We start from the raw sequence: 17,190 nt of genomic DNA, 5'->3' as shown, positions 1-17,190 counted from the left end.
AAGACTCCTGTTCCTTATGGAACCAAGTCAAAACTGGTGTAGATTCCATCAAACTTGAAGCAGTTTAACAAAAACAGCCTCTACATTTGGTCATCTTTTCCTGGTTTGTTTTTCCAGGATCAGGAGTTAGAGCAAAACTTCACTCCTAGCTTCTTGAAGGCATTTCCTTAACACAAACAAGAAGGAAGTCAATGGGATAGATCTCATTTTCAGCTTTAGAGTTGTTATAGTTTTAAAAATCTACAGGTTGTCATGCTGAAATTTGTGGCACAACAGGCAATTATTGAAAGTGTTAGAATGCAGTAAAAAAGCAAAGAAGTGTAATTCATTCCCTACAAAAGGTGACAAAAATGGTAGCTGAAAAGAGATTAGCTGGGAGAAAGGCAGCTCAGGCCTCAAATTCCAGCAGTGCAGGTCAATATTTACAGGGCAACACATCTGCCACACAAACTGCTTACAAGTTTGTCTTGACAGCTTTTAGTTTGCCTAAGTTTAAATCTAGCACTTAGTGGAATAATAATTCATCCCAAACTTCTTTTTCAAATATCTGCAAAAGCTCTGGGTGCAAGTAGCTTTTCATCCATGTTGACAAAAAACCTACAACCAAACTACAAGATCAAGACCAACTGTAACTACTTGCTTCTATTAAAACTGACATTTCCACATTTTAATACTGTTCAATACCTGTTGTATCAAGACCTCTAAGCTGTCCATGAACACGATGGATGTTCAATTTAGCAGCAATTTCTTTTCCTTTTTCTGCTCCAGAGTTGGATCTCAGTGAGCCAGAAGACTGGGGCTGCATTTTGCTGGTTTGGATGTAACGATCAAATGTGACAGAATTCCTCCCAGCTTCTGCATTGTTTGAAGTCTCCTCAACTATACCCCTTTACAATATCAGGGAGGGAGAAGCAATTAAGCAAACCTCAAGATAAACAAAAACAATGAAACAAACATGTCTGAAGTTTATGACAAATAGCGACATGTTCTGTTCTTACCTGTTCATACGAACTTGAGTAGCAATTCTATCAAAACACAAAGCTACCAGGGAAACGTGGGTCACGGTTTTGCTGGAAGAAACTCCTGGGGATTCATCCACAGATGCTTGTAGCAAACACAGGTTCACCTGCACACAGAATTCCATCAAAGAGTAAAGATATTTAGAAAAGCATGTTACATTAATCACTCATTTCTGATAGAACCTTGTCTTATACTTGCAGTAAAAGGAAAAATAAAACCGAGACACCCAGAATATCATTTAAAGACATGGCAGCCAGTTACCCCTATGGTGGGTGATATTTAACTACTGCATGTCTACCATCATAAAATTAAGCAGTTCCAAAATTCAAAACTTTAGTTGTCTAGCACAAATGCATAGCTTCACTTCAGCTTCTGGGGAACAAACAGGGATCCAAAATAAAAAAACTTTGTGAGGCACTTTTCCACTGATAAGCTTAAAAAAAAGTTGTTACCTTTGGAACTGTAACATTGGCTTGAAGACCTTTAATTGTCACATTATCTTGCTTAAGTGAGTGATTGGTCTGTGCTGGTCCCTGGTTTGTTGTTCCTGTTGTGGTGGTGTCTATTTTTGTTCCTCTGATGTCTTGCTTGGAAGACAACTTGAAGAGGAGAGAAAAATAATTTATTAGCACAAACTCAAGAGCTGCTGAGCTCAGGAGTAACAGGATATTTTATTAGCATTGAAGCAGAAAGAGATTCTGACTTGATTTTAGGCAATTTACCATGATTTCCAGAATAAGGGCTGCAGCACTTAGAGGTACAGTAGGTCTAAAACCATAAGGGCAGCAGTGCCATTCTGCAGTAAACTTGAACAACCAGACTTCAGCTGGAAGTTTGAATTCTACACGTGTAAGCTATATCAGACAACTTACTATGAACCAAGTTATTAGTGTCCACTACACTGTGAAGTCTAAGAAACCATAAAATATAAATATGGTCATTACCATGGACAGAAAGAACACCTAATTCTGTAGAGCTACCATACAATTCTATTTAAGTTAAATGAATTTTTTAAGGTCTCAGATGAACTGCAAAAAAACCCCACAGGCACTTTCAAAGCACTCCCTAACTACTATAAAATAATAAGTAACATCTCACTGAGATGAATGTAATACTTAAGAATACCAGCTATAGTAATTTCCAAGAACAGAATGTGTGATTTCATCTGATGTAAATTACTCTAGACCATCCAAAACAGAAAAACTTGAATCCTGTAAAAGATTCCTGGACAGTGAAAGACAATATCTAAGAGTTGATTATGAAAATGCATGTAAGTATGCATTCCAAATTAACATAGCTATCATTTTAGCTTTATATCTCAAACCACTAAATTCAGTTAAAATATTTTGTATCTAAGATACAGAAATGAGCATTCTCTCAAATCCATGTGGATATCCTTGTTTTTCCCTCACATTTTCTGAGAAGCTGGTCTTGCTGTTCTGCACAGCATCCCTCAGGACTTTGCAGTGCAGGTCATCCACGATTGCTGCCGGGTGCCGGGAGCTGGCACAGTGCACCATAGCCTCGATGTACCTGGCAGGGGAAAAGAGCCACCAGAGACCATTGAAACTCCCAGTTTCACCATCAGCCACGTGCAATTAACACTACAGAGGAAACACAAGCACTGACAGACACAAAGGGCACTTCCCATTGTTCCAGGCACCTCATAGGAAATGCAGAATTACATCCGGTGGGCACCAGGCCCTGCTGTTCCATCAGCCATGCTGTTCAATCCTTTTACCTACGCCTTTGCTGAGCAGAACTGTGTTTTTAGACAACCACACAACAGCTGTGATTTTAGACAATGTTTAGTGCCATCAAAATGAAATTACCTATCCAGTGCCTCTGCTACAAGAGGAGTCAGAACTACATCTACAGTTCCTTTTATTTCCACGATGGCCGTTGTGCGTGTCTGGAAGACCGGGTGATCCAACGTCCATTCCTCTGTTATTGTTTCATCATCTGTGTTCTCTGCAGACTTCTTATCCAAGGGAGTGTAAGGTGTGCTAGACAAGTCAAACACACATCAGTGATCAGGCTTTGCAAAAACAAACACAAAAGTGTTCTGCTATCATTTTAACTCTTAATGAAACCCACGTAACAGCAGGTTTCCTCTACTGTATATCTTAGAAAGTACAAAAATACAATCCCCCCTAAATTCAAGTTAAGCTTCTGGCAATGAAATGGACACTTGCATTAGCACCTCCAAATTCATCTAAATGAAATCACCATTCATAATCTTGAAAATGTACATGTGAAATAATTTAATGCTTGCACTGTGTACTTTCTGTTTGACCAAACCCAAATATTTCATAATAGAATGATCTGTTCTGAAATAGATCTGGTACTGAAAACTACTGCTGTAAATCAAATTTTGAAAGGGCTAGCAGGAGCCAAAATATTTCACAGGAGTAAAATAAAAATCCTACTCTTGAAAAATATGCTAATAATGTAGCATACATTATGTGTTCAACTTACTTAGATGTTGATCCTGTGAGCTGCATGCCTCTGTCCAGCAGTGAATTAGCTGTGAGACCCTGTTTAACAATCTAAGATAGAAGTGCAAAGAAGTTTATTACATTCCTTCCATATATGATAAACACCCCAACCAAGGGATCTTTAAGAACTCCCCTTAAAACTGTTTTTGTTAAAAGAACAGTTTGAAACATATTCTCCAATATAGGATACAGGAACTCCTAGGTTTGCTTTTTAAATTCCTTGAAAAATCAGATTACACTGCTTTTACATAAACATTGATTTATTGGCTTTTAAAAAACTCCTTCAAATACTAATCTACATAAGGTTTGCATCAACACAAACCTTTTCTGCGAAATGATAACAAATTCAGTTCCAGAACTCAATCACCTGTTTTATATCAAGTCATTTATATCAAGTCATTATTTTTCATATATTTCAGTTCACCTCCTTCCTTAAGCATGTATGTTCAGGTCACTTAAAAAAAATAATTTCCTAAACCTGAGTTGCAATTTAATTTTGAAATAAAGCACTGAGAGCCTGAAGTATACTTTATCAGTATTAAATGTACTGCTATTTGAGTTGTGTACAATTCATTTTAAACAAAACTCACATAAATGTCCTCCAGCTGTATATCATTCAACAGACAGCATTTTTAAGTGCAACAATGATAATTCAGAATACACATCCACAGAATTCTAACTCCTCTTTTTGCCCACAACCTTCCAGCCACACAGTCCCATGATGTGAAGCTAGAAGTTCAAGGTATTCTTTAACTAAAAGCAAAGGAATTTCAAGTTTTTTGTATCTTATTCACATAACTGGTACTAAGCCCTTTTAAGTTATTCTGAATTCTTACTCCTTTCTCTACTCCTCCATCTTCCATACCTTAAAAGTTGGGACAGAGAGTTGCTCAAAGGATGAGGAACTTTCTTCACTCGTTGGTGTGTCAAGATCCAAAGGGCGATGCAATGAGGATTTGGAAGTTCTTTTGTTGGTTGGATGCTTTACTGACCAGTTGATCACCTGGAACTGTGTCAGGTAATTTTGGTAACATGCCATTACAGGCTGCTGGGAAGTGATTTGTTCCCGTTCCACAGTCTTCTCAGAGTCCAGGACGTACATGTTGTCAGCGTGCTCATCATCTCCTCCCAGAGCTGAAACAAATGAAGCCTGGGAAGGATGAGTCTTAATTGGCAACGTTTTCATATCTTGACTGATTTCTCTGTGGATTGTGCTTGTTAAGGGCCCTTCCACGCTGTGATAAATAGACCCCCTACTGTATTCAGCTTTCTGAGCTTGCTTTTTTCTCTTCTTCCTCCCTGGATAAGTCCCTGGACCTTCATCGCTGCTTATTGGCTCAAACTCTTCAGCAGCTGAAAAATAAGCCTCGCTATCCGCCATGGACATGCTGGAATCCATGGAGCGGTACTGGTGGAAGGAGTTGGAATCTGCTGAGGGCGTGTAGGGGAAGGAGCCAAAGCTCCTCCTCTGCTTTGGGGAGTCCAGGACGTTCTCGTCGCTGCGGGACACGTCGCTGCTGAACTGCACTCCCACGGGCACGGGCTGCTTGTCCCCATAGAACGCGGCTGTCAGGCTCTTGGTGCTGCCCAGGCGCGCCGAGCACACGGACGCCTGGCGCTTCAGGGGGGACCTCATGGGGGACTGGCCCACGGGCCTTTCCTGGGGGCCAGGGGATGCAGGCCGGCCCTCTGCAGCCTCCACAGTGACACTGGGAACACAAAGAAACACAACACTTGATTATTTCTGTACTAATGCTTCTCTTCCTGCACTGCAGCAGCTGCCAAATGCATCGGTGATTCTATGGCTCTCTATTAGCACAGCCATTATTTTCATAATGCTGGTTACACACTGAACTCTGCCACTTGTCCACATACATGTCAGGACCCAGGACATCCCTCTGGCTGTCCAGAGCAGCCAACACCCCTGCCAGGGGTCTCAGACATCCTGGTACAGAGCCCAAGATGCCTGTGGTTTTGATTATGACCTGTGGAGCAAATGACCAACCTTATATGAAGATCAGAAAGCCACAACAGTTTAGGTAGAATAATAGCAAAGTTATCACGGAGTGGAAAAGTAGATTTTGGGGTTTCTAGAATGGGGATTCAGGAGGCAAGATGGAGGGATCTGGGCATTCCTCCAGCCTTTCTCCTTCTTGGCCTCCGTCTTCTGCTGTGATGGTGGCACTTAAACAGACTGGCTTAGAGTAGAAGCTCACTGTCTAACACAGGTGATAGGTATTGGGAAGTAATTGTAAACATTGTACACAGTTTTTAGTATAAAGACATAACACCGCCCTGGGGCAGTCAGTGTGCCTGGAACTGTCCTGCTGGACGGACCTCGGCAGGGCAGGAGAAAAATTTTTATAGATAAGATACAATAAACAACCTTGAGACCGAGAACTGAAGAGCTCAGACTCATTCTTCAAGCACTTGGGCTGGGAAAAGAGACTTTTAACATTCTCGGGGTCACAGCGACCCGAAAGACCCCCAGAGTAAGAAATTTGATTTAGCTATTTTTCAAGTGTTAATGGTGTTGCTGAAACATGTTTCCTAGTTTGAATGATTATTTGGGCCCCTAATAGGGGATGGTTACCTGAGCAAGATAGAAAATCCAGCATGTTACCAGCACTTGTTAAATGTTTGGTTTTACATCCTCTGTATGTCTCGGGATCTCTCGCTGCTCAGAGTGACCCCGATAAATGGCAGAAAGTCTCTTTTCCCAGCCCGGCGCTCAAAGAAGGAGTCAGAGCTCCTCAGTTCTCTGTCTCAAGGTTGTTTATTGTTCCTTATCTATAAAAAATTTTCTCCTGGCCTGCCGAGGTCCATCCAGCAGGACAGTTCCAGGCACACTGCCTGCCCCCAGGGCGGAGTTATGTGTTTATACTAAAACTATGTACAATGTTTACAATTGCTTCCCAATACCTATCACCTGTGTTAGACAGTGAGCTTCTACTCTAAGCCAATCTGCAAGTGCCACCATCACAGCAGGAGATGGAGTCCAAGAAGAAGAAGAAGGAGAAAGACTGGACACACCCAGATCCCTCCATCTTGCCTCCTGAATCCCCATTCTAGAAACCCCAAAATCTACTTTTCCACTCCATGATAACTTCGCTACCAATCTACCTAAACTGCTGTGGCTTGCTGATCTTCATATAAGGTTGGTCATTTGCTCCACGGGTCATAATTAAAACCACAGGCATCTTGGGCTCTGTGCCAAGGGTCTCTGAGCGCCCTGGCAGGGGTGTCGGCCGCTCTGGACATCCAGAGGGATGTTCTGGGTTCCCACATCTTACATCTCAAATTTCTTACATCTTGGAGCATTCAAGAGTCAAATTAGATGCCTACCTGGACAAGACTACTAACCTTCCATGAGCATCTTCCCTTTTTGCACTGGGCAGGAACTCCTTCTGTCCCAGGTGATCCTCAGCAGTGGATGAGGGGCTGTCCTTCTCCCCTGCAAGCAAGGGCAGGGCAGCACTGGAGCTGCTGGTTTCCTCTGAAGAGGAGGAGGAGCTGTGGGAGCGCAGCGGCACTTGGAGGCTCAGGTGCTGTGCTTTCCTTTCCACTTCTATCCCCACAGATCTGCAGTCCCAATCTTTCCTTTTGACACCATTTCCTTTGCCTAGGATCAAGGAAGGAAAAGAAAAAGTTCATATCTCATAACATAACTGCAGTGGACTCTTCCCTGCCTACTGAAATAAAAATCATTATTACATAAAAGTCCTAGTTTTGAAATGCATGCACATACTAGCATGTTCTCCTGACAAAAGTTAATAAAATCATGTCAGCAAATCATCAGATGTTGTACTTGTATAGAAAGCAGCCAACTGAGACAAAGTCAAAAATCTCCTTTTTACTCAGCATGGGGGTGCATGGTAATATAAAAATCCAGCATATGAAAGCTTGCTCAAGCTCTGCCTGCTCTTAGAAGGGGTCAAGCCACAAGAGCACAAGCATTTGTACTTTATTAATCAGATTAATAAACACTACAAATAGCAAAACATTAGGAAATCATACTTTTGGGCAAAATAGAGTAAAAACACAATACAGTGCATTCTCACCATCTAAAATTTTAGGAATCTCCTTAGTGATGATCCATTCTCCTGGCTGCAGTAAAGACTGCCCATAAAACATATCAGATTCTGCACTTGTGCTTGAGAAAGCAGAGCTGCTTGAAGGTGTCAGTTCCTCCAGTTTGAAGAAATCCAGTCCCGTTAAGGTTCCACCGAAGAACCGACAACCACCGAGACAGCCACACTTGTTCTTGCTTCTCTTATTTCTCAAATTATCATCAGGCCACAAAAACCACAACCTACAAAAGGAAGAAGAGCACAAAGCAACACAAAAACATGACCATGCTGAAGCTCAGTGAAAGCAAGATGAACAAATATCCCTCTCAAATGCACCTCCCTGGAGCACATGGCTCACCTCTTGGTTCTGTTATCGTGCGTTTCCAAGAAATGCCTCTGCACCTCGTGTTTAGAAGGGTGATCTGCAGCTAAAGCAATGTCAGCAGTGATGAGGCCCAGGTTGACAGAGCCAGCTTCCAGCCAGTATGCCCTCCTCAGTATTGGCTGGAGGCCAGTCCTGCAGTTGTTGACCTGCTCCACGTACTGCCTGAGCTGCAGGTCCTGGATGGCGGCGCTGACACCTTCCCCCACGGACTGGTTGTGCAGGTTGCAGTTTGCAATGCGTATGGCACCCATCTGAAACAGGATTTAAACAGCAACTCTGACTATTTGTCAGTGAAACAAAGGAAAAGTGGCCTTAAACCAGTTAACACATCCCAAACTACAGCCCAAAAAGATCTCAGTAAAATTCTCTCTGGGGAAGCAGTACTATTTGCAAGTCAGCGTACACACAAAAGAAGGCAAGATTAGAAATTAATCTCAGACACTTTTTACCTAACAAAAAAATAAAATTACTTAGAAGCATCCTTTTGTAAACAAAAATCACTTGTCATGAAAATTCAAAAAACTTAAATCATTAACTTTTTTACTGTCATCTAAAATCCAAAAAACTTGAATCTTTCAAACTTGTTTAGTCCTCAAACTTCATATAATCCGCAGACATTGGATCAGATTTCCTGCATAGCTTGAGTCCTCCCCAACATGTCACCACGAAGCACCTGAAATTTCAGATGGAGTTTGCCAAATCTAAACCCAGAAAAGCTGAAAGATAAGCCAGCCATAGAAGAGCTACCCACAGGGTTAATATTAAATTATGGTTTCTCATCTCTGTCATAGATGATAAAGGAAATAATCTTTTTTTATTTGAATAAAACACATTCAGGATATAATTTTCTAGAGTGGTTCAGGTTATTAAACTGCCTTTGAAAATACTGCCATTCATATTGATGCCTACAGACACTGTTAATATTTATGATGGTGCTTTTTAATATTGGATTCAAAAGAATTTGGAGGCTCAAGCATTTTTTTTAGTGCCATAGGGCAGCAAGCCATTCAAGTGATGAGATATCACGTCATTAAAAAAATGTTTAAAATAATTACCAGTGCCCTTTAGTTAGATTCTTGCTCATAATGTGAAGCTGTGCCCAAAACTTTGAATTTTAAGTCTGCCATTTAAAACTGCATTTATTAACTAACACCTCAATTACTACTCAGTTATGTCAGCACAGCAGTTTTCTTCTTTGCTGTTGTTACCATAACTCAGCTGTATCTAAACTCATATTTTGCTACACTGAGTAAATTATTCCTTTTTTCCTCTGTGCAGTAGGATAATGGTGAGAATATCAGCTCTTCTCTGCACAGCCCTTTTTGAACAGAGGACTCAATCAGGCAGTGGCACAAACACTTCTCCCTTCTCTACCAAAGATACACCTAAATTCACACAAGAGGACCGTGAGTTATCCAGCACTGACTTGTAGATGATCCACATCAATCATTTCCATTTGCTGAATTATTAATTCACAGGACAAGTTCTTATCAACTCTCAGGTACAAACACCAAGATTTATTTACCTGGAGCATTCTAAATTATTTTATACCAAATCTGCAACTTCCACTTTTATTTTGGGAGACATATACTCCTCCTTACATTTGCCCACATAATTAATGGAATTATTAAATAGAAGCCAAATTGATCTACTCCTGGCCCAGTCCATAGTGACTTTTTATCACGTAAAGTTTTAGAAATTCTGCTTAATCCACTGCATGCAAGCAAGCCATCAATGCAGGCAGATATTCTATCAAAAAGCACAAATATCTCTATTAGCAAAGTATTTAATTGCTGTCAAGAAAGCTATTTTTACCTTGATATTGGTGGCACAGCCATGTTCCACCACATAGAGATCTGCTCCATCCATGGCTAAGCGTGTCATCGTGTACTTTAAGTCATCTGATGTTGGGCATGGCCCAGGCACAGAGTTTGTCTAAAGGAAAAGGGAAAAGAAAGAATAAAGGAAAAAAAACATATAAACATCTACTAGGAGCTTCTTTTGGGCTGAGCCTTTTACTTATGTTCTGGGGGGATTTGTGGAGTGTTCCAGAGAACCTGTGCATGTCCAGTGAGCAGCAGGGATGGATGACAAGGTACCTTTGGGTCACAAAAGCGGCGGTCGATGCCGTGCTGGCACAGGATGACGGATTTGGGCCTCTCCAGCTCGAACTCCCGACACACCACGTGGAACACAAAGGTCTGCCCCCATTCCACAAGGCAGGCGAGCTGTAAGCAAACAACAGCATCCATCAGCACCCACACAAAATGGATTTGTGCTGTTCCATGGAGAACAGAGAACAACTCCAAGGGCTGGGGTGTGAGCAGGAGGCTTCAGCACCTTCCTGCTACTCAAAGCTGACTTATATTCTTGTGTGCACCACAACATGCAAGTCTGTACTTTCTCATGGAAAAGCACAATGACATTAAACAATTTACGAAATTTTTTCTTAATAAAAGGCAGCAGCTTTTGTTCTTGCAGCCAGCTGAGAACTTCATTGTAAAAACAGAGCTCCCCCAACTTTATCATGAAGAATAGCTCAAGGTACTTCGTTACCATTCATAATTTAAATGTCAGGTTTGCTTCTATAAAAGCAACAAAGTTACATTTAGATAGCACAGGAGGAAACTGGCTTAACAAAAGACTGCTGATTCTTGCTAGACTAGTAATTAGCCTATTGTTGATTTAAGTCTTTTATATAGTTAGCTCTCTCATAAAGGAAATGATTCATGACTGTCTCTGTTATGAGAGGGAAATGGGTTTTCGTTGGCTTGCCAAAGGAAAGGGCACTTAAAATCAGCAGTAATTTGAATGGAATTTAATCTAGCTATGACTCTCCTGCACAAAACCTCTCCTCCTCCGTTCAGTGTAGTCCCTTCACAAATTCCTGCAATACATCACACTATGGAAGGAAAAAAGCCAATGAACCTGAAACAGCAAATTCAAGAGCTGACAACTAAAAAAAATACAATTGCATATAATTGAGAATGGCTTTATAAAGCAAGAAAATCCTTCAGCTCATTAGGCCTTAAGAAATGTTCTTTAAGCTTGGACTACTTTGAATCAACAAAGTTTAATTTTGAACCATAGAGCAGTGGAGCAAATCCTCCAGATCATCTAAGTCAGTGGCAGCATTTTGCAAAGTACCACCACAAATGTCTGTATATGTAGCAAGAAAACATCTATTCTTTAGAGTTAGTAAACTTGATTGTATGCCTTATTTTATTTGCTGCAGAAGTCTCCCAATTAAATATGTGCTTAATCCTAGAAAATACCAATTCTTAGAGGAACAAGAAGATGTAGAAGTGTCTTAAAAAATTAGAAATCATTAAAGAAATAGTAACTACTAAGTAGAATGTATGGACTTTTCTTGTGCCTCAGAATACACTGGCAATGCAACCCTCCTTTAAAGATCTGGCAGACCACAGCAGAAATAAATCAGAATGATCTGCTTGTTGTAAACTTGGAGTAATTCACCTAGGTGGAAAGACAAATGTAACATAAATGGCAAAATTAAAAGGGGTTAGTGTTAAGACTGACCTAACAAAGTGCAATACTGGGAAAGCAAATTATGTTCCAGTGGGACCAAGGAGCACAATTTCTGCAATGAGCAGCTACTCCTGAGGCCTGTCCACACTACACTCCCACAAATCATCTCATTTGCCTCTTGCTTTAAAACATCACTCTGACAATGGCTCATTTGGCATCTCCTGTCCCTTTACAGAAATGATTAGATTTTAAAGTTATAAAGCAAGGCACAGATCACATGCTTTCCAGAAATCCACACTGTGCCTGTTCTAGAAGGAAGAAGGGTAACACTTGAGTACTTGAGCCTGGTTTCTGGATGGTACCTGTGGTGCTGTCACTTTGGCTGTGAGGCTTCCAGCCTGCACATCTATCAGCCAGGCATATTCCAAAGTGTCACTTCCCAGGGGCAGCCCTTCTGCAGAAAACATGGCGTGGGCACGGAGCTGCAGGCCCGACAGGCTGATGTGACCCTCCCGGAGCACCTCGTCCACTGCAGGGCGCTGCCAAGGACAAGGAGGTGAGAGGCAATTCTTGGAAAAGATGCAACACCAGCTTTACTTAATCCTGCTCATTTTACTGAGCAAAAAACTCTGGACAAAACTAAAAATTTTTACAAAATACACATCAGATTTTTCTTACGGCTCACAAGCCTTAATAAAACCTTTGCACAAGAAGAAAATTTCTGCCAAAAAATAATTCAATTTTAACATCAACACAACTTCCACAATACAGCCACACAAACACTGACTGACTACCTGATAATTGTCATTCAGAAACAGATTCACTGGCGACAATACAAGCTGAAGCATTGTTTCTCTAAACCCTTTCTTCATCTCGAAACACAGCCTCTCCACGAAAGCTGTAGGGCAGTCTGGACCATCTGGACTGCAATGCTGAAATAAAAGATAAACAAATCTGTTTCAGAACCTGAAAGTACATAACATGGTTGAAACGTTACTATCAGCTGCAAATCTGTGAGTAGGAAGTACGAGTATCCTGATTTTCCTCTCAGTGGATACTCAAGAAGTCTGTGCAACTGCAAAAACCTTTTGAAAATTGCATAAACAGTAATTCAAAAAGATTTGGGTGAACCCAATGTTTTATCTGGATTTTTTATTCTAGGGTTCCCTCAGAAGTCAGGACCAAAGAGCAGACTGCACCATTATAAGACAAATTTGCTAATCAGCAGAGAAATTGTAATGGTCAATCAAAAATAGCACACAAATCAAGTTCTGGGAATAACAAACATATTAAAAAATTATCCAGTTCTGCCTCCCAGATCAGCAAAATAAATCCTGTCTCAAAGTTGTTTAGACAGCCACAGTTGCAGCAGAGAGTATCTACACATTTTGGTATGTATGCTTACATTTTGGTAAGCACCACAGCAACTAAATGTTCCAGGCAGTTAAATGTGGTTCCAGACTATGAAACTAAAAAAAAATAAATTACATGAAGCAAATTCTTTTATTATCATAAAGTACTTACCACTGGCAATCTCCCATGCACTTTGTACAAATTAACAAGCACAGTGATATCCCATGGGCGTAAAGTAAGAGGGTGAACAGGCTTGACTGAAATTTCATTTTCTTTTCTGTCATTTTCCACTCCTACAGCTGTCCAGCCAGAGCTTGAGGATGTTGACAGGGACAAAACAGGGCTTGAAATGACCTCTTCAAAGTCAGTGTACATGTCATCTTCCCCAAAATAATTTTCCTAGGGAAAAGAATTGTTATGATCACATGGAAAACAAATGAAAAACATGCAGGCAATGAATTGAAATACAAAACAAATCTTCTGGTTTTAATACTCCCTAAAATAAGTGGCATAGCTATAACCTACAGCTAAAGGAACACAGATACTTTTATGAAAACTGGATAGCTTAAATGTGCAAATTTAGGCATTGTGCTTTGCAGAAAATGATGGCAGCTCAGTAGTTCTCACAGTAGTGGTATTTGAGATAACATGCAACACAAGTAACTGAAATATTGTAACTGACACTTTTAAATAGGTTTTGTGCTTTTAAAGATACATAACAGAGTAAGAACACAAAACACATCCTGCAGGAAGTCACCCTCCTCCAACTTTCTGAACCTTTTTTCAGCAGGCTAAAAAGTCTTAACCATGCTTCTAAAATATTAGGTCATAAACATTTCTTGCTTGGGTCTAAAAGCCACCTTGTGTCTAAGCAAATCCTCTTGAATTATCCAAGGCCAAAGTAACACTGCCAAATTCTACTGGGAAACAGAGAATCCATCAGGTTTCTGGCAATCTGGCTGTTCTTTTAAGGGAGAAGATGTGATAAACTCTCAAGAAGAATTTTCTTGCAGTGATTTTTAATAAGGCAGACCCAGCAGAGGGTGGTAGGTGCTCCAGTAACTCACTCCTGACAACTCCTGCTGTGAATCATTCATTTCCAGACAGCAAAGCCTTAGCAGGGTGTGCTACACCAAAAAACTACCTCCCAAGATTAGAAGGCTTAACAAAGCTGCACGGACAATGTGTGCACAGGGATCTCTACACCATGTATTAAAAAAAGATCAATGAAAACAAACTGAAAACAACCACAAATCAGGAAAAGAAACATTAAAAAAAAAACCCTCCTAGAATTCTTTCAAGAGATGATCCCAGCACAGTTGGACTAAAAGTTCTAAACAGAGTCACAAAAATGCTAAAAAGAGCAATAAATGCACATTTTCATAAACAAGCTATTAATCAGAAATTTCTCTTGATAATTAGAATAGAAAAGCTAAATTTCACGTGAGAAATCTGCACCTAAAAAAGAAATCATTACAGAATGGGGGATCTAATGGAGCACTGTTTGCATTTATCTCCAGAGGCAAAAAGCACTGAAATGGTGCTGCTTTGCTTGAAAAGCCAGAATCCCCCATGAATTTATGGGCTTCAAAAAGAGGGTTCAATAAACAATTCAAACATGGCTTCATTTGCTCTGTACCAGGAGAAATCAAGGCTTCAAGATGCAGTACTGGCCTAATTTTAATCCTATTTATTTTATTGACAACATGAAAAAATAATGAGCATATTTGCAAGTCCTATACTCTACAAAACAATATTTTCTGCTACTCCTTGCTTATATGCTATATTTTATAGAAATTAATGAAAATTACTGTTCCAGTGAGTCCTTCTATTGATGACCTGTCTCAGAAAATTCCTCAACCTCTGCTCCAAAATGCCAGCCTCCAGAAGCATTACCTTAACCTAGATCTGCACAGGTTGAAACAGATGTTCAGAGAAAAACAAACCAGCAAAAACCCACCAAAAACAAAAACCCCAAAACCACACACACACACACAAAAAAAAAACCCAACCACAAAAATCAACCAATCCCCAAGCATTTTGCCTAGTTAAACAGAACTGACACATTCAACTGCCTTGGCTTTTGTCACCACAAGGGAGGCTGAGGGAGATGGGAAGGAATTGAACTTAGACACCCTAAAAAATCAGTCATGGAAGAGAAGACAGCAAAAAAAACAAACACACATTCTAAAGCATAATAGATTAATGTCAAGAAAAGGATGCCTAATCCTTCTCAAATATTTACTGAAGAAGCTTTTTAAATTAAGCTTATTCCCCAGTCCCTTCCATGATCCTAACTCCAGAAATGTCATGGAATCTAGCTAAGAAAAACAACACACTGCAGAACTTAAAATGCACCAAAAACATGGCTTCTGGTATAACTCTGCATAAAACCTGGAGTTTAGATAAGCTCTAGTCATAATCATGGAATATTTTTTTATTTTACTAGTGGAAAATTGAAAAAAGAAATTTTTTGCCCATGTCCAGAACATGCAGTATTTCTTGAAGGAAAAATTATGCTGATATGGGTGTCTGTGTGTGTATATATATATATGTATGTAAGAAGTCCTCTCACAAGCCTGTGACAATAAAATTCATCCCAGCTATACCAGATCACCAGAGCAATTCTAAACTAGAGCCTACCAAAAGTTGTCATCCAAATTCACATATCCTTCCGAATTTGAATTTCCCATTTTAAAACTCATTATTTCCCCTTCCTACAAGTGGCCACCCATAAATTTTACAAGTTGTGCTCCTCTGCCTACCTTTATGGAGAGAAAGGCTTTGAGCAAGGGTCCATACAGGGTTATCTGGGAATCTGGGGAGAGTTCCAGCTCCACGTGGAGTTTATCTGGGGGCAGCTCCGAGGGGTCGAGGGGAAGGCGGCTGGAAGCTGTGGGAGATGAAATCACACTGTCGCTGGTTTTCTGTGACGGCCTGAGCACAGACAACATGGTTTCTTCCATTTCTGACACTTGGGAGCAAAAGAAGAATAGAAAATAGATTTTGATTACAACTTAGGCTTCTCTTGGACAAAGTTCAGCCAACAGGAATGTGTATTAAATACACGACTTTTAGCACCTAAATTGTATAATTACATTAGCATGTCTATGTTACAGATCTAGTTTTTCATCTCTAGTAACTATGGGAAGACAAGAAAACAGAATATTTTAGTCAATGCTAATTATGCAAGAGAAAAACAATCCCTGAAGTTCTGAAAAAAAAGTATTCAGTGTATTTATCTTGCTTTTGAAGTTAAACAGAGACATGCTTTCATTTCAGCAGAGCAGATTTCCCACAACCACACAGCTACTGCAGGATAAACAACAGAGAATAAACATGCAAAGTGCAAAGTTGTACTAAAAATCTGTTCTGAACTAGGAGCTCTGTAGGCCAAAATTGTGTCTCCAACAACTCAATTACTCTAGTCACAAAACAGTCTGGAAATTCAAATCCTATTTCCTACCCCTTCTTTCTAGTTGGAATTAGGAACAATAGCCCAAAAACTGTCTTAAGAGAGGAAAGGCAATGAGAATGTAATGAGTAACTGGAAGTATTTTGGGGATGTGAATTGATTGCTGGGGAGTAGAGAACTCCATGGGAAAAGCATCAAAAATTGATGCTCCAGCTGGAGGAAGATTTCAGGTGCCAGTTTAACGGGAAGAACTGGCACATACAGAACTACAGACACCTGCAGGCAGAAACCTCCAAGGCCTGAACTCCCCATTATTGTCTACAGCACCTGCTCAGTGCTTGCACCATCTTATGAGTTATGCATCAGCCAAATGCTGCAGAGATGACCACTTTTTATGGAAACTATATCTTTTGTGATGCAACATATTTCTCAGAGTTTGATGGACTGATTCAAAATAAAATACAGATGTTGCTACTGCAAGCAGATTCCATCAGCACCACGGAGTAGGACAGAGGTGGACTGCTGAACTAATCACTGGAGGAAGCTGCAAATGAATTACCTGTGTATGTACAAACTTGCAAATGCAGGTTTCAATTGCTACAAATACGAAGAAATGTTCTCAGAATGTGAGGAACGCACATTTGACACAAGCTGACAGTCTCACAAGAGCACTTAATGAGCATCTGCAAAATCCATCTCACCTTTTCTGCTTCAGCCTCACAAATTAAATGTTCTTTTAGATGTGAATTGTTGGAACTCAAACCCTAAAAATGCCATCCAGCATGCCTTCTAACACCTGCTGATTGTGGCCCTTTCAAATTAGCCCTTGTTATTCTTCAAACATCTCTCCTCCATCAGTTCTGCTTCTAGAATCTCAGCCTGAAAGAGTTTTATGGAACCCCATAACTTCCTGCATACCTCCCTCTGCATTTAAATTAACCTACTTTATCTGTGTTTATC

The 17,190-nt window shown here is 40.3% G+C and overlaps 1 protein-coding gene across 8 annotated transcripts in view; it reads right to left on the bottom strand.

Annotated features, from left to right (window-relative positions):
• Nucleotides 1-17,190, bottom strand: part of KIAA1109 (KIAA1109 ortholog) — an 80,190-nt gene that overhangs the window by 42,368 nt on the left and 20,632 nt on the right. For all 8 annotated transcript variants that reach the window (XM_031061963.1, XM_031061964.1, XM_031061968.1 and 5 more), the window contains exons 18-33: nucleotides 15,581-15,789; nucleotides 12,987-13,214; nucleotides 12,257-12,394; nucleotides 11,825-12,001; nucleotides 10,073-10,201; nucleotides 9,789-9,908; nucleotides 7,947-8,224; nucleotides 7,580-7,830; nucleotides 6,882-7,140; nucleotides 4,384-5,227; nucleotides 3,499-3,569; nucleotides 2,853-3,026; nucleotides 2,433-2,553; nucleotides 1,473-1,619; nucleotides 999-1,126; nucleotides 685-887 (exon numbers count right to left, since the gene is read on the bottom strand). In XM_031061963.1, the coding sequence (XP_030917823.1) occupies nucleotides 685-887; nucleotides 999-1,126; nucleotides 1,473-1,619; nucleotides 2,433-2,553; nucleotides 2,853-3,026; nucleotides 3,499-3,569; nucleotides 4,384-5,227; nucleotides 6,882-7,140; nucleotides 7,580-7,830; nucleotides 7,947-8,224; nucleotides 9,789-9,908; nucleotides 10,073-10,201; nucleotides 11,825-12,001; nucleotides 12,257-12,394; nucleotides 12,987-13,214; nucleotides 15,581-15,789 (3,477 nt within the window). The remainder of the gene's footprint in view (nucleotides 1-684; nucleotides 888-998; nucleotides 1,127-1,472; nucleotides 1,620-2,432; nucleotides 2,554-2,852; nucleotides 3,027-3,498; nucleotides 3,570-4,383; nucleotides 5,228-6,881; nucleotides 7,141-7,579; nucleotides 7,831-7,946; nucleotides 8,225-9,788; nucleotides 9,909-10,072; nucleotides 10,202-11,824; nucleotides 12,002-12,256; nucleotides 12,395-12,986; nucleotides 13,215-15,580; nucleotides 15,790-17,190) is intronic.

The sequence above is a fragment of the Geospiza fortis genome, unplaced genomic scaffold (genome assembly GCF_000277835.1).
Source record: "Geospiza fortis unplaced genomic scaffold, GeoFor_1.0 scaffold636, whole genome shotgun sequence".
Classification (NCBI taxonomy): Eukaryota; Metazoa; Chordata; class Aves; order Passeriformes; family Thraupidae; genus Geospiza; species Geospiza fortis.
The sequence above is the reverse complement of the archived record's forward strand: the minus strand, read 5'-3'. Positions and strand labels throughout refer to the sequence as shown.